Source organism: Xyrauchen texanus, chromosome 3 (genome assembly GCF_025860055.1).
Source record: "Xyrauchen texanus isolate HMW12.3.18 chromosome 3, RBS_HiC_50CHRs, whole genome shotgun sequence".
NCBI classification, from domain to species: Eukaryota; Metazoa; Chordata; class Actinopteri; order Cypriniformes; family Catostomidae; genus Xyrauchen; species Xyrauchen texanus.
In genome coordinates, this window is record NC_068278.1 from 4,430,024 (window position 1) to 4,447,742 (window position 17,719).

The window sequence follows — 17,719 nt, forward strand, 5'->3', positions numbered from 1 at the left end:
GCGGTGGGGCTAACGGTTCAACAGACGGGTGTATTCAGAAAGCGGTTTTGAAAATAAAAGAAAAAGTTTATTTTTACAATTCCGTTTGATGGCACAGAAATGACACTTCAGCTTTATGGTTACTTAACATCAGTGATAGTATTGTTCTAACACTTTGTTCCAATACTTTCCATTTAATAGCAAGTTTATTTCAAGTAATAGTTTGCCTGGCTGTATTTAGCAGTAGTATCTAACGGGCGGGCCTTTAGTCATTTTTGGACTCTCTGAGAGTTTGATTGCTTTTCTTCACAATCTGTTGACATGTAAACAGCATTTATCTGATATTGTGTTTTCAGATCTTTATCAGGTGGAAACATCCTGTGTAACAGCACCGCCGAGAGCCCAATCCATCAGACATCTCAGCTCATCTTAATAGAAGGTTCTTCTTTCAATGAAATGATATTCACACACGAGCCATTCAGCAACGTAACTCTCAATAGTCTCTTTATCGCAACTATTTTAACAGTTTAAGACCGAGAAAGATTTTGACAAATGTAAATATTTCTGATTAACACGTTTTTTTTTTCAACAGATCAACAGAAATGATTCCTAATGAAAAAGCTGTATCCCTTCATCATACCAGCATTCACACTGTTTAACATCAGTATCTGCACATTTCTGTTTATGTCACAATAAACTGTGATGACTGAGGTGACTTCCTTCATTCAAACATCTTGTGAAACACCTCCCTCCCTCTGGTGGACAATACGAACAGTGTCAACTGATGAAAGCTTTGTGCAAAAAAGTCTGTATATATAAAGCGTTATAAAATAGAACTGTTTGCATTTTTTAACTCGCATGGAACAGTCTTTATAAACTATTATAAATGACATTTTTAATTAAAACTTAAAAAAAGGAAATTAAATGTAAAGGATTAAATTAAGGATTCAAGTGCTTCCATCAGTTTCTGTAACAGTCCTAACATTGTAAAGGCTAAGTGCTTTATTTTTCAAAGCTCTTTGTTACGACGTGGAATTATGATCTTTCGATAAGTGCGTCGCTCTGAGATGTTGCGTCTGACTTTCACGACAGGTTGAGGAGGCGTTTCTAACTCCAGAGACGGACTCGAGTGAGATCTCTTCATTACAGCATCAGTCTCGTCCTGATCTTCATCCATCACTCCTCTCCACACTCCTGCATCAAACATGCTCAGTTTGTCTCCAACGGATGATTCAGACGTTTCTAGGGTCTGCCAGGCCTCCAGCATTTTAACATAAACTTCATAACGAGACTTCTGCAGAAAAAACAAGAAACAGCTGCATTTACTTACACAGAGCACATTTACATACATGTTCTTACACCGATTTTGCTTAATAAGCCAAAAAGCCATGTTGTCATGAAAACGCATTTAACGTCTTTTGTTTTCGTGTAATGTCATAAACGGTTTAAGAAAAACTATAGACATGTAGATTTTTGCCCATTACCGTAATTTGCTATGCATATTAACACCTTTACTGACGTTCCTACCGGCTTGTGTGCATGACCGTTTACGTTTTGACCTCACAAGCAGAGAATACAAAAAAAAAGAAGAATTTTTGGAATCGTTTCTCTCGTGTCCTATCATAAACGTGCATTGGAGATCAACAGTCGGTGAACATTTTCACTAAATAACACATTAGATTTCGGTTTGTTTCTCCCCAAACATTATTGTGAGTCTCATGAAAAATTTATTAGACTTCTGAATTATACTTTTGTGTTCTTTTGAATCTTGAAGAGATGGTCACCATAAACTGACATTGTATGACATCACTGAGCACAACGTTGTTTCACAATTTCTCCCTTTGTGTTGAGAAAAAGAAAGAAAGCCATACAGGGTTATAACAACACAGGAGTGTGTAAACAATAACTGAAATTTCATTTTTGGACGAACTATCCCTTTAAGTCAAAATATTGTATGTTTTATTTCCATATTATTGAACATAACCCTATTAATGGTCTACATTTATCTGAACCATTTTTGATTGCTGGTCTATGTACTCGAGCATCAGATGACACTTTTGGAGCATCTCACTTTCATATAATTTGCATATGCTTATTGTCATCCAGACACAATACTACTGTACAAACCTGGAAGTGAGACTGTGAATATTGTCTGTTCCAAAAAGAGATAGCTTATTATAAAAATATGAATTTCTTATTCAGTATGTTTGTCTTGTTTCCTAGTAAAAATATCAAAAGATCAATTCCCTGTGAAAACACCAGAGAAGCAAAATTGTATAAAATATAAAGATTACATTTGCTCACACCATTTGGCAAATATACTTGTGTTAAGCAAAAATGGAACCAATCAGAATTTCAGGAACAGACTTTTCAAAGCCCATTTTGTGGATCCGAATGATTATGCATCAGAGCACTGCACTTTTGTAAAAAAAAAACGAGCACTTTTTGAAATAAACGTTCCTTTCTATTGACAAAACCCCTTCCACACCTCATAATGTAAATATTCTTCTCTCTGTCGGATCTCCTCAAGTTCTCTGGCTTTGGCCTTACGTCCGTCGAGTGCCGTCTGCTGAAGAACCCTCAGATCCTCCTGGAAACTGTGTAACGTGGCCGCATGTGACAGCAGCTGTTTGTCCTGATCAAACACACAAAAACAACAGCATCATGAAAACAATCACAGATACAGTGGGGACTGATTCATGAGCAATGATCAGGACACTAGAAGATCCTGAGTTCATTGACAGAGTCCTGCTTAAAATCCATCACGATAACATCGGTCCTGAAGAAGGACATTACAGGACTGAAGGACTCCAGAATGCCACCAGAGATGCTGTCTAGACTGAATGTAGGGTGTGATGGTCTTTTGAGCTCTACTTGAGGTTCTCAGGGTTTAAAGCTCCTCGACTGATCGTAGACATGACCATCTACGCTGTCGACAGCTCTTGGAGCAACAGGAATCCAGACTGGCATGAAGGAGGTGAGGATGCTCTCAATGGCAGCTCTGTAAAACTGAACCAGGATGGGAGAGATGTTCAGCTCTTTGAGTTGTTTCAGGACTTCTCAGATTATGGCAGTGATGTTGTTCTTTTATTTCAAGCAGATATGGGTTTGAAAAAACATTTTGAGCCATTTATTTCCTGGAGGCAGTGGGTGTTCTGCCTCTTCCTAAAGTCTGTCCTCACTCAAGTCTTTCTGCTCATGATTTGACCTCCAGGGCTCGGTTCTACAGTTGTCGGTTATTTGGTCACACCCAATCCTGGTGCAGTGAATGCAGAAAGGTAACCCGCTTGTGGGCACCAATATTTGTGATTAGGGCGTTACAGTGGTATGAGTCCACTTGAACAGACTACTTCCTGTCTGTTGAGAAAGCAAAGATCCGATGGCATATGGAAGGAGTTTTATGCCTTGGAGAGATCTCCTCAGTCCTCCTGAAATCCATCTGCAGATGAAAGTGCTCCTCATGGACTAATTAAACAGCATGCACAGCTGCTACTGATCCAGCTATATGGCTTTATGAATATGTTTTTCATATCAGATCATGTGCCACTTTGTTTGTGACAGACAGACAGACTGGGTAGTTGTGACATCACAAAGGGTTAGCTCATGAATATTATTCAGGTTAGATTACAAAACACTACAACTTAAGCGAGTGCCACACTGTACAAGAAGCATCAAGATGCATCACAGCAGTCCAAAACAGTGAACCTAATCGCTGTACAGACAAAAGTTTCACATGAAGGTTTTTGTACTCAATGTACAAAGTGATGTCAATGAGTTTGCAGGTTGGTGTATGAAAAAAAAAAAACCAAACACAAAAAAAAACAGTGCAACAGCGCCAACCGAAAGATTACAAAGGGGGACATTTATTATGCAATTTCTCTATATGTAGCCTAGGCTTTATTTATGTCAAACCACAAAAAAAGACAAACTTTTTCCTGATAAGTGCCTAAACACAATGCATCTTCTAGAATCTATTCTATTTTAAGTCTATGGAAATGTACGGAATGTCTCTTCGGGTCAGATTTAATTCAATTTAAATGGACAGAATGTGAGTGACGATCAGTGATGTGGCATAATTTTAAGCAGACCCTGAAGTCTTAGCTGGGCACATTCCATGGATGCCAAACAGCGATCGTGTGCTTCCATTCATAGAAAACAATAGTTATGCTCTACTTGGACCGCTTTCACTATGTCGCGCTGTTTCCATGTTTATATCCGCATCTCCCGCTGAATGCATTTAAAAGCACTCTACAATATGGCCTTCCTGTGGACCACCCCTTCAGTCCGGGCCCCACCTCAAGCCCAGGACAAAGGTCATGTTGTCCCCCTTATTGGCGGCCCTGCTGAAATACACTATCAATGAATAATGTTTCCTCACACCTGACCGATGCGTTAGTGATAAAGATGGTTACCAGTGTGAGGTTTGACTCAGCGGCGGGCAGGATGGGTCGACAGAACTTCTTCTGAGATCCGACCGCCGCAGCGAACGGTGGAGAGGAGTACAGCGCAGACACCAGGTTTATCCGTCCGATCCAGCTGTTCATCTGCTCTGTGGAACTAAATGAGACATGATGATCGCTCAAATATGACTGTTAAAGTGATTTTAGATCAAACAATATCAAGTCAATTTTATTTATTGAGTCCACATTGGGCAGTTTCATTGAAAAACGTTCTTGAGAAACAGGCTTTAAAATGATTTGTCTTTAATTTTAGTGTCTGCACACACACTCACGCAGCTTCGAAGAGGAAGACTCTCCAGTCGGCCGTCTGCAGGCGAAACACGTGAGGTCGTTTGGTGTAGTTGAGAGCGCACTCAGTGAGAGCGTGATGAACGCTAACCACTTCCTCTGAACTCTGCCAGTCAATCCCATACTCGTCCTGGACAGAGAGAGAGAGAGAGAGTTTTTATTACATTTTATTATTTGTATTGATGCTTTGGCAATACTGAATTAGAAGCAGAAATAACGCAGAAAGAGAGAGAGAGTTTGTTACAAGAATCATTGTTGTAGTCTGTCTGTTTTATTCACATATTATGAATATCCAAGATCAGTATTTAGCGACGAGTAAACAAACCTTCTGCAGGTAAAGTACGGCTCCCTTCAGTACCACATAAAACGTCTTCCAGCTTCGTTTCCCCCACGGAGCTGCAAATCAGTTGAGTTCATTATCAGTGTGTTCACTGCTGCTCATCTAGTATTTATACCACACTCGCAAACTCTGTTTGTACTAGAGATGGTCAGGATAGTTAACTTCTCCTCCAACAACAGGTCGACTAGTTAATCTAGATTTGTTTTAGTGGCAATGCTTTAAAGGTGATGCATTCCTCACAGACAGTTTTAATGTGACGACAGCATCCACTGCTTTAAGACACTAACAGATTAACAGTAACAAGACTCTCACAGAAGTTGTGTCTCTAAATTAATCTGCTGCTGCAGCACTTGTGTAAGAATTGCAGGGCCACATTTACTGTTAGACTTCCAAGCACCTGCTGTCAGCAATGTTCACATTATTATAATGCATAATCTGTGGGCCTCTGTTAGTTTGTGAGGACTATTATAGTTTTGGACAATACAATATAATAGATATTTAGTGTATTTATTTGTTTAAAACGGTTTCTGTCAGTTACCCTATGGAAGGGCTCTGGTTTTGCTTCCATGGCCACTAAGAAAGATGGTCTGTGAACCCTAAACAAGTCTATAGAGGGTAAGTCTGAACCAACAGACTAGTTGGTTCTGAAAACATACAGTTGTGCACATCTGTCATTTGTACATCTGACCAGTGGATGTACACACTGTAACTCACTGCGTTTTCCATCAATGTCCGCATGAGCTTTGCGTTTCAAAAAGCCTTTCTGGAACACGGTGGCCTTTTTATTATGAGGGAGATCCTGGAAGGGGTTACTCTTCGATCGCAGAAGTCTGTCCTGCTCTACATCCTGCTCGAGCATCATGGATTTTGCCAGAACCTCTGTGTCTCTAGAAACAGAGACAAACCAGATGAAACAGAGACTTACCTCTGATCAGAGCTTTAATGAAAGAGGTCAGAGGTCAGTTAACTCACATGGCCCACTGAAGCACATCGCTCTTGATGGAGTTATAAAGACTCTGAAAGTAAATGAACAAACATTAATTACTACCGACACAACTGTGTCCCTAAAACTGCAGTTGAATTTCACAGCACAATCATAAGAAATTGAAGCCTATTTTTAGGACAATTGAGATATTCAGCATTGTGTGAAATTATTGTCATGACAATTTGGTACATCAATATCTAATTCTAATTAAATGTAATGTGTCCAGATGTTTTTCTCTTCAGTTTATTCATTATTCTCAATAGTGATTGTGATGATAATATATATATATATATATATATATATTCTTAACATCATAAATTAAAGACAATAATATACACTAACATCTTTTTTTTCACATTAAAAGGTGCTGTAAGCAATTTCTTTCATGGAAAGATATGCAAAACATTTTTCTACTCCCTTAAAGATGAAATAAGTGTCAGGAGATATCTCACCGGTCTCTGTGACAGCTTTTGACTCTGTAAACAGCAAACAAAAATGTGTCTGCGGACCATGGGCATTGATGCTTTTCACCTGTCATTCATTTAGCTTGTTCTCCTAGTGTTGTAGTTGCAGCGAATTATTGAGGCTTAATGTCATTTTTATGCTATGCTGCTTATAACAGTTGAGGGCGCTATTTTGATGCTGTTTTTTTAAACAACCGTTTCAGCTCGTGTCGGTCTCAATAAAGCTCATTTGGTATCTTTGGAGTGCTGGGTTTTGGAAAGAGGGCGTAGCTAATCCTCAGTCTCGTGGAAGTAGAATGGCTGAAATCACTTAAAGCACCTTTTTTTTTTTTAAGTATATAAATTCAATATAAACTGAATTTCATTTAATTTGGGGGCGAATTATGTCATACTGTTGATAGGTCTCATGAGATTCACCAAAATACACAGGAACATAAGAAGAACTCTTTATAAATATGATTCACTGTTCACACCTTCAGACAGTCCTTGTTGAAATTCTCTCCTCCGTTCATCCCGTCCAGATTGGACACAAATTCAGAAACAGACATGGGCTTGCCGACATTCTGAGGAAAGATGAGACAAACACATTTTCATCTTACAAACACTGTAATCAATCATTTCATATCAACAAAAAAATATGACATGCATTTAAGTGCATCATTTCTGCACCACTGAATGGAATTGCAAAAATAAACATAGTATCAAACAGCTTTCTGAATAAAGTCCCATATCAAACTCACGCCATTTGTCTTAAACTCTCAAGACGGGTCGCTCAAAACAAAAAAGAAACACAATGTTTACAGTTTTGAAGAAAATTTAACTAGAATTATCTCTGCACAATAAGCTTGGATAGGACAAAGTACTTCAACACTAAAAAGTTACAGTTGAAGTTTACATACACCTTATACATTTAAACTGACCTATAATCGTAGAAAACATTCCCTGTATTAGGTCATTTAGGATCAGTATTTTATTTTAAAAATGTGAAATGTCAGAATAACGGTTTTATTAAAATAGAATAATGATTTATTTCAGCTTTTATTTCTTTCATCAGATTCCCAGTGGGTCAGAAGTTTACATACACTTTGTTAGTATTTGGTAGCATTGCCTTTAAATTGTTTAACTTGGGTCAAATGTTTTGGGGATCCTTCCACAAGCTTCTCACAATAAGTCTCTGGAATTGTGTCCCATTCCTCCAGACAGAACTGGTGTAACTGAGTCAGGTTTGTAGACCTCCTTGCTCACACACTCTTTTTCAGTTCTGACCACAACTTTTCTATCAGATTGATGTCAGGGTTTTGTGATGGCCACTCCAATACCTCAACTTTATTGTCCTTAAGCCATTTGCCTTTGGAGGAATTCTTGGGGTCATTGTCCATTTGGAAGACCCATTTGTGTTACTTGAGATGTTGCTTCAATATATCCACATCATTTTCATTCCTCATGATGATCTATTTTGTGAAGTGCACCAGTCCCTCCTGCAGCAAAGCACCCCCACAACATGATGCTGCCAACCCCATGCTTCACGGTTGGGATGGTGTTCTTCAGCTTGCAAGCCTCACCCTTTTTACTCCAAACATAACTATGATCAATCACGATGGCACAATCATCTGTCATAGCACCTCAGAAAACAGTGTCTCGTAATTTTCCTGTCATAGGTCTTGAAGAGCTAACAAAACTTATCGGAACATCAAAAGCCACAACACGTTTGTTAGATCCTATATCAACCAAACTCTTATTCCCTGTAATCTCAAGTTCTTCTTAATATTATTAACTCCTCGCTATGCTTAGGACATGTCCCAAGAAACTTTAAATTGGCAGTTATCAAACCGCATATTAAGAAGCCACAACTTGATCCTGGAGAACTGGCTAATTATATACTGATTTCAAATCTCCTGTTAATGTCGAAAATACTAGAAAAGGTGGTATCCTCCCAAATATGTTAATTTCTACAGATAAATAGTATATACGAACAATTTCAGTCAGGATTTAGGCCTCATCACAGTACAGAGACTGCACTTATCAGAGTTACAAATGACTTGCTCTTATCATCTGACCGTGGCTGCATTTCAATTCTAGTGCTTTTAGATCGTATGTTAGGTGATAGATCACGACATTCTCTTGAATAGGCTGGAGAATTATGTTGCCATCTGTGGAGTTGCATTAGCATGGTTTAGGTCATATTTAGCAGACCATTACCACTTTGTCTATGTAAATGAGGAATTGTCAAACCAAACAAAAGTAAAGTATGGAGTGCCACAGGGATCAGTTTTAGGGCCTCTGCTTTTCTCTTTGTATATGCTTCCCCTGGGAGATATTATCAGGAATCATGGAATAAGTTTCCACTGTTATGCCGACAATACCCAACTTTATATTTCTTCAAATTAACAGAGCGTATCAATGAAATCGAAGATTGGGTGGCCAGAAATGTCCGTCTACTCAATTCTGACAAAAAAGAGGTACTAATTATTGGACCAAAAAATGCTAAAACTAAGCCACTAAAATATAATTTGACTCTAGATGGATGTTCTGTTACATCATCTTCAACAGCGAAGAACTTAGGTATTATATTTGATACCAATCTGTCCTTTGAAAATCAAATTACAAATGTTTGTAGAACAGCATTCTTCCACCTAAGAAATATTTCTAAATTACGGCACATGCTCGCTTTTCTTGATTCCGAAAATCTAATTAATGCATTCATGACCTAAAGACTAGATTATTGTAATGAATTACTGGGAGGATGTCCAGCAAGATCAATAAATAAAATTCAATTGGCTCAAAATGCAGCAGCCAGAGTGCTATCGAGAACCAAGAAATATGATCATATTAGCCCCATTTTATCATCGTTACATTGGCTACCTGTTAAATTTCATATTCATTTTAAAATTCTGTTAACTACATACAAAGCTTTGAATGGTCTAGCTCCACAGTACTTAAGTAACCTTCTACCACACTATATTCCATCACGTTCATAAAGATCGCAAAATTCTGACCTGTTAATAGTTTCTAGAATATCAAAATCCACCAAAGGAGGAAGATCCTTTTCATATTTGTCTATCCCTAAACTATGGAATGGTCTCCCTAACGCTGTTCGGGACTCAGACACACTCCCTCAGTTTAAGTCTAGACTAAAGACTCCTCTATTTATCCAAACATACAACTAATTTATCCATCAACTCACAATTAGGCTGCTTTAGTTGGGTCTGCCAGAACCAGAAACCAGAAACATTGATCTTGATCTATCACTCTGCAATAAATTGAAGGGCATCTCTGCGAATATGTTTTTATTTGTTTCCCTGTCTCAACCTCGGGACTCCTATCCTGAGGTCACCAGAACCGGCTGGATCCAGCACCATTCATGCTTCCTGTTGGACTCCACTGCTACGTGTCGCTGAATGATGATGACTAAATGCAGCCGGTGCCAGCCAAACACCCCTTCAGTCAATTACGATGGACTTCAGAGGATGAACTGATGCCAACTCCAACCATAAGAAATGGGACACTTCATATGCCATTGCCTGAACCTTGGATTTAGGATAGACTTCACCAAAATTACTGGCCAGGTTGAACTGCTATGCACCTAACTGATCTCTGCCTGCATCGCGTCGGTCTAATGATGGACTACACTCCTGAAATGGAATACATCTACTATCAATTACTTGCTAACAAAACACTTCATCAGCCAATTAACAAGGACAATTGCATCTATGTGAACTTCTGCAGTTAATCCAGGATGGACTTCAAAGACATTGCTCATTAATCTTACAGTTCAAATACAATCAATGTTTAAACACTGACCCTTAACACTTACTTAGTTTAATAATTTTAAACTATGACTTTAACTTTACATAAATAATATTTACATTATATTCATGAGTTAGTCAGAGGGGAACTGACCCCCACAGTGAGTCTGGTTTCTCCCAAGGTTATTTTTCTCCATTAATCAACATCTTATGGAGTTTTGTGTTCCTTGCCACAGTCGCCTTCAGCTTGCTCACTGGAGTTATTAATACAATTATTATTTATTTACTTATTTTTAAAACACAATTCACAATCGTATTTCATCAAAATACACAATGATGACTAAGACACTATAGATATTACAGTTTTAATGTCTGTTAATGTCTGATCTTCTGTAAAGCTGCTTTGAGCAGTGAAAGGCGCTATACAAATAAAAATGACTTGGCTTAGTCATTATGGCCAAACAGTTCCATTTTTGTTTCATCAGACTAGAGGACATTTCTCCAAAAAGTAAGATCTTTGTTCCCAAGTGCACATGCAAACTGCAGTCAGGCTTTTTTATGGTGGTTTTGGAGCAGTAGCTTTCTTTGTTGCTGAGCAGCCTTTCAGGTTATGTCGATATAGGACTCGTTTTACTGTGGATATAGATACTTGTCTACCCGTTTCCTCCAGCATCTTCACAAGGTCCTTTGCTGATGTTCTGGGATTGATTTGCACTTTTCACACCAAACTACATTAATCTCTAAGAGACAGAATGCGTATCCTTCCTAAGCGGTATGATGGCCATGTGGTCACATGGTGTTTATTCTTGCATACTATAGTTTGTACAGATAAACATGGTACCTTCAGATGTTTGGAAATTGCTCCCAAGGATGAACCAGACTTGTGGAGGTCCACAATTTTTGTTTCTGAGGTCTTGGCTGATTTCTTTTGCTTTTCCCATGAGGTCAAGCAAAGATGCACTGAGTTTGAAGGTAGGCCGTAAAATAAATTTCTCCAATTAGCATCAGAAGCTAATTGGCTAATTGTCTAAAGGCTTTACATAATTTTCTGGAATTTTCCAAGCTGTTTAAAGGCACAGTTAACTTAGTGCACGTAAACTTCTGACCCACTGGAATTGTGATATAGTCAATTAAAGTGAAACTATCTGTCTGTAAACAATTGTTGGAAAAATTACTCATGTCATGCACCAATTAGAAGTCCTAAACAACTTGTCAAAACTATAGTTTACTAATATTAAATCTGTGGAGTGGTTAATTTTTAATTTTAATGACTTCAAACAACGTGTATGTAAACTTCTGTCTTTAACTGTACATAATTCAGCATTAAGGAATGACCCGTTCTCGTGTATTCTCGTGTAAGTCTCTGAATGTAACAGTAACATGAGGCTCACTTGTCCATGCAGGTCTGTGTTTAGCAGCATGAGAGCGCATGTGAGTGTCAGAACCGATTCCGCTGAGGAGAAGGCGTCTGGATTACACTGCTGGAATCGACTGGAGAAATGCTGCAGGACTCTCTCACGCTCCTGAGACTCACCGATCAAAACCACCTCCTTCAGAAATGACCTAAGAGACATGATGCCAAAAAACATCAAAATAAAATCGCTAGCAGGGCAATCTCGTCATGAAGCTGAAAGAATAAATCTTGAATCCTACCGGAGCGCTTGTTCCAGACTCTGGTTGGTGAAGTCAAAGAATGTGAGGTACTCTTCCCCGACAGCATGACTGAACTCATTGCTAGAACAAATGCAAGAGATTTGATGAAAACACAAATACTTGCCTTGTACTCCATCAGAGCTGAGTAGACACTTACTCTTTGTCCAGGTGTCGGACCACATCTGTACGCTGAAAACCATCCAATCTGAAGAGTCTTTCAGCCAGTTGTTGAGCCTCAGCCCGGTCCACCAGCTCCACACCTCCGTTAATATGAGGACACACAGGTACCTGGTTCTCCAGAACTTCCTGCATGTGTTCAGCCACGTCTGTCAGCACTGGATGTCGTTTCAGGTCACTGGACTCGAACTGTCTGATTTCGGCTGAATGTTCTGTCTGGTCTAATGGTTTAATCTCTGATTGTACCATCTGCTTGGGGGGGTTCTCCTCATTTGGATATTGTATCTGCTCTGAGGATTCGTTTGCATCTGGACATTTTAATTGCTCGGTCTGTTCTGGTGACTGTATTTCTGGTTTATTGGATTTCATTGAGGTTTCATCTTCTGTTGAAATTTCTGACATCTCCTCTGAAAGCTCCAAGTGTTTCGCCGCTTCTTTTGTCCCATCTTCTGCTTCTTCGGGACACAGTTTCTCCACTGAACTGACAGGTTCTTCGGCACATTTTGGTCCGTCATCTTTGATTAACTGTTCTGAGATGTCCTCTGTCTCTCCAGAATGTTGTAGAATCTCATTATTCTGGTTCACCTGTATCACTGTAACAGATATGTTCATCTCTTCTGTATGTCTGACTTGCTCTGGTGCCAGTTCAACTTCCTCTAGTTCCTTTAAATCCATAATAAAATCTGATAGTTGCTCTCTTGGTTCTGTTTGGTCTGTAATGGATTCCTGTGGTTGATTAGACTTGTTCTCTGATTGGACATCTAGAAGATCTGACGTTTCCTGTTCCAGAGGCTGGTCAGGTCCTGTAATCTGATCCAAGAAATTCAACTCCTCCTGATTATTTGTTCTTGTGTCTGATGATTCTCTATTTGTCTCAGTGCATTCTTCTGTACATTCCTCCCTGTCTGAATCAGAGCTTTCCTGATGGGTTAAAGTCAGTTTGGGAAGGACTAAAACATCTACTTCCTTCTCTTCTTCCACATGTGAACTCTCTGGACCTGATTGAATCTCAGAGCCTTGTGTGTCCATTAAGATATGAACACCATAAGAAGACTTGAAATTCTCCTCAGACCTAGATGTTGTATCTGCAGTAGAATCTGATGTCTGTGTGGTTTCTGAAAAACAGTACATACTCTTATATATTTCAGGAAGAACATTTCATAATTTTAGGATTGTTGTTGCTTCTTGTCTTTGCAGAAAAATGACATACTTTCCAGAACAACATCAACCAGCTCAAACCACTAGGAATGTAACGGCTGAAGTGCATGTGGTCACATTATAAAAGGTTATGCAAAAAGACATTCAGAAACAACTTTTGAAGAGGAAGTCATTTTGATTGAGTCAGCGAGCGTCCAACATTCACAGCTGACGAACACATGCCTGTTTCACAATCATCACACCATGACAACCACACCCCATTTTAACATTGTACCCCATAAACAAATCTGATATATTACAATACATGAACAGATATATAATTATAGTTCACATATTCAAGCATTTTCAACTTACACTAGTATTTTGAAATGTATGTTCCAAATCTGTTAAATAAGTGACTTTTTAAATCAGTAAAAACCATACATGAACATATACTGTCATATATTAGATTTATGTATGGGACAAGATGATATAAAGCACTTTTATGCAAAAAGCTGAGGTAATTCAGACTTTACCTTCGACATATGCAGATGGTGTCTGGATCTCGTCCTGTGAGGATTCAATTTGTGTGTTTATATCTGATTTCTGTGCATTACATGTCTATCGGAGAAAAAGCACCAGAACATATTTCAAATTCACAAATAATCCAAATCCAACACTGATATAGTAATTTTCTAATTCATTTTAAACTCTCATTTTAAAGTTGATCTAAAATGTGATGTTCAAGTGTAGGGATTTAAATAATGAGCCGAATCTATACAAGTTTCCAAAGCTTTCATTTCTAATAAAGTTCTCTATAAGTCTTCCTTGTGAATAGGTTTCTAAATCAACAACCTATAAAACCACAATGTGTAGTGAATGTACCGACAAACAGTTTTTAAATAGGAGGAGGACACCAGTTCCTGATACAAACACAATGAGGAAAACCACAAAATCCTTCCAGTTTGACTGACATACCTGTGAAAAATAACTGTTTGTTAAAGTGACGTCTGTTTGTGGCTCGGCTTCAGGTAGTACATCAACAATCGCTTCCTCATTTGGGATGTAACCGAGGTCTGTGGACAGAAGGTTAACAGTCCAGTTCATTTCAGAGTTCAGTTCATTCACAGATCCAGTGGATGGAGGTTCTGCGGAGGTTTCCGGGACATCCCACTGCACAGTAGCGTAAGAGAGAGAAGTGCAGGGCACAGTGACGGGAAACAATGAGACACTGTGTTCAGACAGATCAAGACCATCAGTTTCTTGTGTCATTTTCTCTATGTACTGCTTGGCCTCCAGGTATGGTTCAGTTTCCTCATAGTCTGCCGTATTATCCATAGTCTTCTCATTTATATCCTCATCATGAAGACGTCACAAAGGTAAAATATTCAGTCTTAATATTCTGTGATGAGCAGGGCGTCCATTTTGAAATGGTTTCCTCCCACACCGACATTCACTTAACAAGCTCTTATAAGACACTGTGATGAGAAGAAACACATATTTAATGTCTTTCTCATCATCGATCAATAGCTCAAACACTTAAGTATATTTGTTCACTTCAGTCTATGGTGCATTAATGTGGAGATACACAAATATTTCATTAGTCGTCATACCAACACCGCAAAACCACCACAATTTACAGCCATGAGCATGAGAATGCTGAAATGGCTGTAATAGAGGCAGTCTGTGAAGCACATGTTTGTGTTGAGATGACAGACGCACAGGACACATATATATATGAATGATCACTCAACACCAGCGGCAAACATTAGTATCTATAAAGCATGTAGTAGTACAAGATGGAGGGGAGGGTTGTTTAGGAATTATACATTTCTCATGCTCTATAAGTAAATAACATAATCAAAATAAAAGTTCCCCCTGTTAAATAAGAAATAAGTAATGAATTAATGTATAAATGTCATTCATAATGTAGTGGAGTCCTTGTTTGAATATTCACATTTGTCTTGTCCTAATAACCACTGAGTGATCAATAAATACATTTGAATTACCTAAAGTGATGATTGTATAAAATAAATGTAAAGAATGAAACTCACCTCATGAAACGCTGAACTGTTTTAAGAGACTCACACGGGCGGATGTGATTGGCATTGACTTTTGCTCAAGCAACTTTTGAGACACACTTGCACTTCCTGACCACAAACAACCTCCAGTGAGAGAGAGAGAGAGAGAGAGAGAGAGAGAGAGAGAGAGAGAGAGAGAAATACTGTTTGACTCATAAGTCAGTTTGAAATGTTTTCTTGCTGATAAAAACTGTCCAACAAAGAATACTATCAACACATGAACACATGATCAAGGACTGAGATGCTCTGACTTAAACATGAATTATATATATATATATATATATATCAGTGAGATGAACATCACTTCATTCTCCCTGCACTTCCTGTTGAGATCACCTCACACTTCCTGTGCTGCTGACTTTCAGAAACACAAATACAAGACAAATGATTTATGATCAAATAAAAACTTTAAACTCTCCGTGTTAAAAAGAATATTGAAATGACGTTTCCCTGAAACATGTGCTACAACAGTCAGTGCAAGACACAATCATGTGATAATAAAACGATGTGAGACAATAAATGAACAATACCAGTCTGAGCAGTGTGCAATAAGACTTCAAACCTGCTCGAGCTTACTGCACCAACATAGTGACATAAAGTGAGTCATTATAAAACAGTTTCATCCTCAAATCATCCTGTATCTATGAAGGTCAGACTGTATGTTTAAACACTTTTAACGTCTACTCAAAACATTCTAGTACAACACTATTAAGAAAAAGCACTATTTGTACATGTTACTGCTGAATGGCTAGTCAAAGACAATAAACTGACAGAAGAGAACTGAGGGAAAGTGTGCATTGTTTGAAAAGTTAAAACACACAAAACGATCATTTTATTTTCCTATAAACGCTCGCGGACAAAAGAAATGCAAGATCGGCTTCATTCGGTTGTTAAAGCGACTAATGTTTATTTAATCTTTATTATCTTTCACCTCCTCCTCGAACGAGTCCGGCAACATTACTGCCTCAGGTCAAATGACAGTCGAAATCGAGCAAACATCCTCAATTCTGTGCCGTGTTCAGAACATTTCAATGCACTTTAACTCACCTGATCATTTCTGAGAGAAACCTGAGAAATAATGAATTAAAGAGCAATGATGAGCGTCTAAAGGAAAGCGACGATCTGATTGGCTGATGGTTAGACACCTGAGAGCCCCGCCCACATTCATCCCGCTGTCAACAGGTAAAACAGAAGGTAACCAGTTGTGCTGCTAGTGTACCTGTCAGGACTCCACATCATCAGTAAATATATCATTATCAACAATCCAATTCATTTATTAATAAATCTATATGTGTGATGTTGAGAAGAGTTTTCAAGTGTCAGAGATAAGAATTTCGTGCACTATACAAGAATCAGTGTGATGGCAAGATTATGTTTTCTGAAGCAATGAGACTTTCAATACTAATATAGTAAACTGTGTTTGGAGCTCCGAGCTGACTAGAACAACATGTTAGATGTGTTTGAAGCAATACAATAATTTTACAATTGTTTTATTTTAAAATGCTAAGTGAAATCAAACTTAATTCACTTAATTTAAATGAGAGCTTGTTTTTAATAGGGCTAGTTATAATATTGTGACCTACATTATGAGTGAGCTGGGTAATAATATTCGTGTCCTTTCAAAATATTGTTTTCCTGTCATCAGGCTCTTGATCATTTATAGTAAGTCAAATGTTGACATGTCTGAAGGGAAACAGGGCCAGTTTGTTAGAACAGCAGGAAAACTTCCACATTTTAAATCCCTTAATTTTACAATTTATACATGCCCTTATGAACGTTTAGCTTGTCACAGTTCTTCCACTGTTTAATTGGCATTGTTAGCCTACTAATGGTGCCATAACACCAATGGATGGTTAGGTCAATGTAGCTAGTCTTTCTAAACAAATAAACTAGTAGATGTTATTAATGAATTACAAATAGCCTAAACACATGTACATAAAGACAAAATAAAGTTAGAGTGATTCCTCCTAATAGATATAATATGAAACTACAGAACAATACAAATACACTTTAGTAAAGCTGATGATGTGCATTTTAAAAAGCCTTATAATTGATGTTGATGTATGATGTTGTTTTCTCTTTCCCTGATCAGTGCTGTTTATAATGTCGAGCTGGTCTTCTTCCCCAATGAGATGATTCTCTGTAGAATTCATATGAAGTGCATTAGATTGTGGTGTCCGGGCACCGAGATACTGAATGTGTGTTGAGTCGCGTACACACCAGAGATCTGGTTATCCTGTCTTTGGGACACACTGATGTGCGTTACAGTGGTAAATTTGCTTCGGTGGCTGAAAGTTCAAGTCTCATGCTGATGGGAACATTTAAATGGAAGATTTGTTATAATGTTTTATTTATTTTATATTAAATTATGTTTAGATTTACTTGGGTAGTGTGAGAGCGTGAGAGTTG

At 38.2% G+C, this 17,719-nt stretch overlaps 1 protein-coding gene across 1 annotated transcript; it reads right to left on the reverse strand.

The window, feature by feature from the left end:
* Positions 1 to 574: 574 nt before the first annotated feature.
* LOC127620711 (PH and SEC7 domain-containing protein 1) lies at positions 575 to 16,369 on the reverse strand. The gene is made up of 15 exons (XM_052093910.1): positions 16,358 to 16,369; positions 15,284 to 15,394; positions 14,208 to 14,707; positions 13,766 to 13,850; positions 12,073 to 13,207; positions 11,916 to 11,996; positions 11,654 to 11,825; positions 6,990 to 7,079; positions 6,040 to 6,083; positions 5,782 to 5,954; positions 5,053 to 5,123; positions 4,712 to 4,857; positions 4,392 to 4,536; positions 2,468 to 2,614; positions 575 to 1,273 (listed from the first exon to the last, which is right to left on the reverse strand). Exons 3-15 carry the CDS (start codon positions 14,565 to 14,567, stop codon positions 989 to 991), a joined length of 2,934 nt encoding a protein of 977 aa, XP_051949870.1. The 5' UTR covers positions 14,568 to 14,707; positions 15,284 to 15,394; positions 16,358 to 16,369; the 3' UTR covers positions 575 to 988.
* Positions 16,370 to 17,719: the final 1,350 nt, after the last annotated feature.